Source organism: Sinocyclocheilus grahami, unplaced genomic scaffold, assembly GCF_001515645.1.
Source record: "Sinocyclocheilus grahami isolate Dianchi unplaced genomic scaffold, SAMN03320097.WGS_v1.1 scaffold27757.1, whole genome shotgun sequence".
Lineage (NCBI taxonomy): Eukaryota > Metazoa > Chordata > Actinopteri > Cypriniformes > Cyprinidae > Sinocyclocheilus > Sinocyclocheilus grahami.
The window spans coordinates 2,283-2,582 of NW_015520453.1; the positions used below are offsets into that span (position 1 = coordinate 2,283).

The 300-nt window shown below is 49.0% G+C and overlaps 1 protein-coding gene across 1 annotated transcript in view; it reads left to right on the forward strand.

The window, feature by feature from the left end:
- Positions 1–290, forward strand: part of LOC107580236 (vesicle transport protein USE1-like) — a gene marked incomplete at its 5' end in the record, with an annotated part of 2,569 nt that extends 2,279 nt beyond the window's left edge. The window contains one exon of the mRNA XM_016265967.1: positions 15–290. Within this exon, the coding sequence (XP_016121453.1) occupies positions 15–197 (183 nt within the window). The remainder of the gene's footprint in view (positions 1–14) is intronic.
- Between the last annotated feature and the right edge of the window lie 10 nt (positions 291–300).

Here is a 300-nt window from a genome sequence, read left to right on the forward strand (position 1 = left end):
TTCCTCCTCTTCAGACTCTCACTCAGTCTATGCGTCAGGCCGACATGAACTTCGAGAAGCTGAAGACCGAGTCAGAGCGTCTGGAGCAACATGCCAAGAAATCCGTCAACTGGTTCCTGTGGCTGATGCTCATCGTCGTCTCCTTCACGTTTATCAGCATGATCCTCTTCATAAGACTGTTCCCGCGACTCAGATGATGTTAATCATCATTAGAACAGCTAGAGTTCATTTATATATAACAACAGGTTTACATAGACACTAGGCCAGCGGTGGCGAACTCCGGTCCTGGAGAGCCGCAGC